The sequence below is a fragment of the Rutidosis leptorrhynchoides genome, chromosome 3, assembly GCF_046630445.1.
Source record: "Rutidosis leptorrhynchoides isolate AG116_Rl617_1_P2 chromosome 3, CSIRO_AGI_Rlap_v1, whole genome shotgun sequence".
Classification (NCBI taxonomy): Eukaryota; Viridiplantae; Streptophyta; class Magnoliopsida; order Asterales; family Asteraceae; genus Rutidosis; species Rutidosis leptorrhynchoides.
Genome location: NC_092335.1, coordinates 490,747,541 through 490,748,525, shown reverse-complemented (window position 1 = coordinate 490,748,525; position 985 = coordinate 490,747,541). Strand labels below are relative to the sequence as shown.

The following is a 985-nucleotide window of genomic DNA, read 5'->3' as shown; positions in this document are numbered from 1 at the left end:
TATTGGGTGCGCTTGGAAATACCTTCGTAAGCGTCTAGCAGTATGCACGAGTGCATGAACCAGTTTTTCGATTGCAGGATAGTTTAATTCGCTCCCTGTCAAAGCTTTGCTAACAAAATATACAGGCATTTGTACATATTCGCACAACATATTATATAACTTCAAATGCCTATTGATTGAAAATTAGCTATTTTTAATTTTATATTGCGTACCTATCCTCTGTTTGCTATTAATACTGAACTTAATGCTTCCTTCGATGCTGCTAAGTATAGTATCAACATTTCTCCTGCAATCGGTGCAGTCATTGTTGGCAGCTCTTTCAGCAACTTTTTCATTTCTTGAAACGCCACTCCTGCTTCCTCCATCCACTTGAAATCCGTTTTCTTTAAGAAATTCTTCAATGTCCCGAAAAAGGGGAGTGATCGCTCTGCGGATTTTGATAAGAACCTCGTTAATGCCGCCAACTTACCCGTTAAACTTTGTACTTCTTTTTTATTTCTTGGAGACGGCATATTCTCGATTGCCTCTATTTTCTTTGGGTTTGCATGTATCCCGCGCTCAGTTATTATATGACCAAGAAACTTTCCTTCTTCATCTCCAAAACTGCACTTCGACGGGTTGAGCTTCATATTAATCTTTCTTAACGACGCGAAAGTTTCTAATATGTCTTCCAACAGACCTTGTTCTTTGTGCTTTTTATAACTAGGTCGTCAACGTATGCTTCCAAATTTCTCCCAATCTGACCTTTGAAATCTTCGTCTATTACCCGTTGGTAGGTTGCTCCAGCATTTTTTAAACCAAATGGCATCTTGGTATAGCAGTATATGCCCTGGCGTGTGTGGAAAACAGTCTTATCCTCGTCGTCCGCTGCCATATGTATTTGATGGTATCCTTTGTATGCATCCAAAAAACATTTATATCGGAAGTCAGCTAACGATTCAATTTTACAGTCTATTTCTGGTAGAGGATAATTGTCCTTGGGGCA

At 39.2% G+C, this 985-nt stretch overlaps 1 protein-coding gene across 1 annotated transcript; it reads right to left on the bottom strand.

Annotated features, from left to right (window-relative positions):
- Nucleotides 1–212: 212 nt before the first annotated feature.
- Nucleotides 213–629, bottom strand: LOC139901756 (uncharacterized mitochondrial protein AtMg00860-like). Its single transcript, XM_071884434.1, has one exon. The coding sequence runs from the start codon at nucleotides 627–629 to the stop codon at nucleotides 213–215; it is 417 nt and encodes a 138-aa protein (XP_071740535.1).
- Between the last annotated feature and the right edge of the window lie 356 nt (nucleotides 630–985).

Bases quoted from the DNA above. Each gene is read 5' to 3' on its own strand.
- LOC139901756 (XM_071884434.1), bottom strand. From the start codon at position 629: ATGAAGCTCAACCCGTCGAAGTGCAGTTTTGGAGATGAAGAAGGAAAG.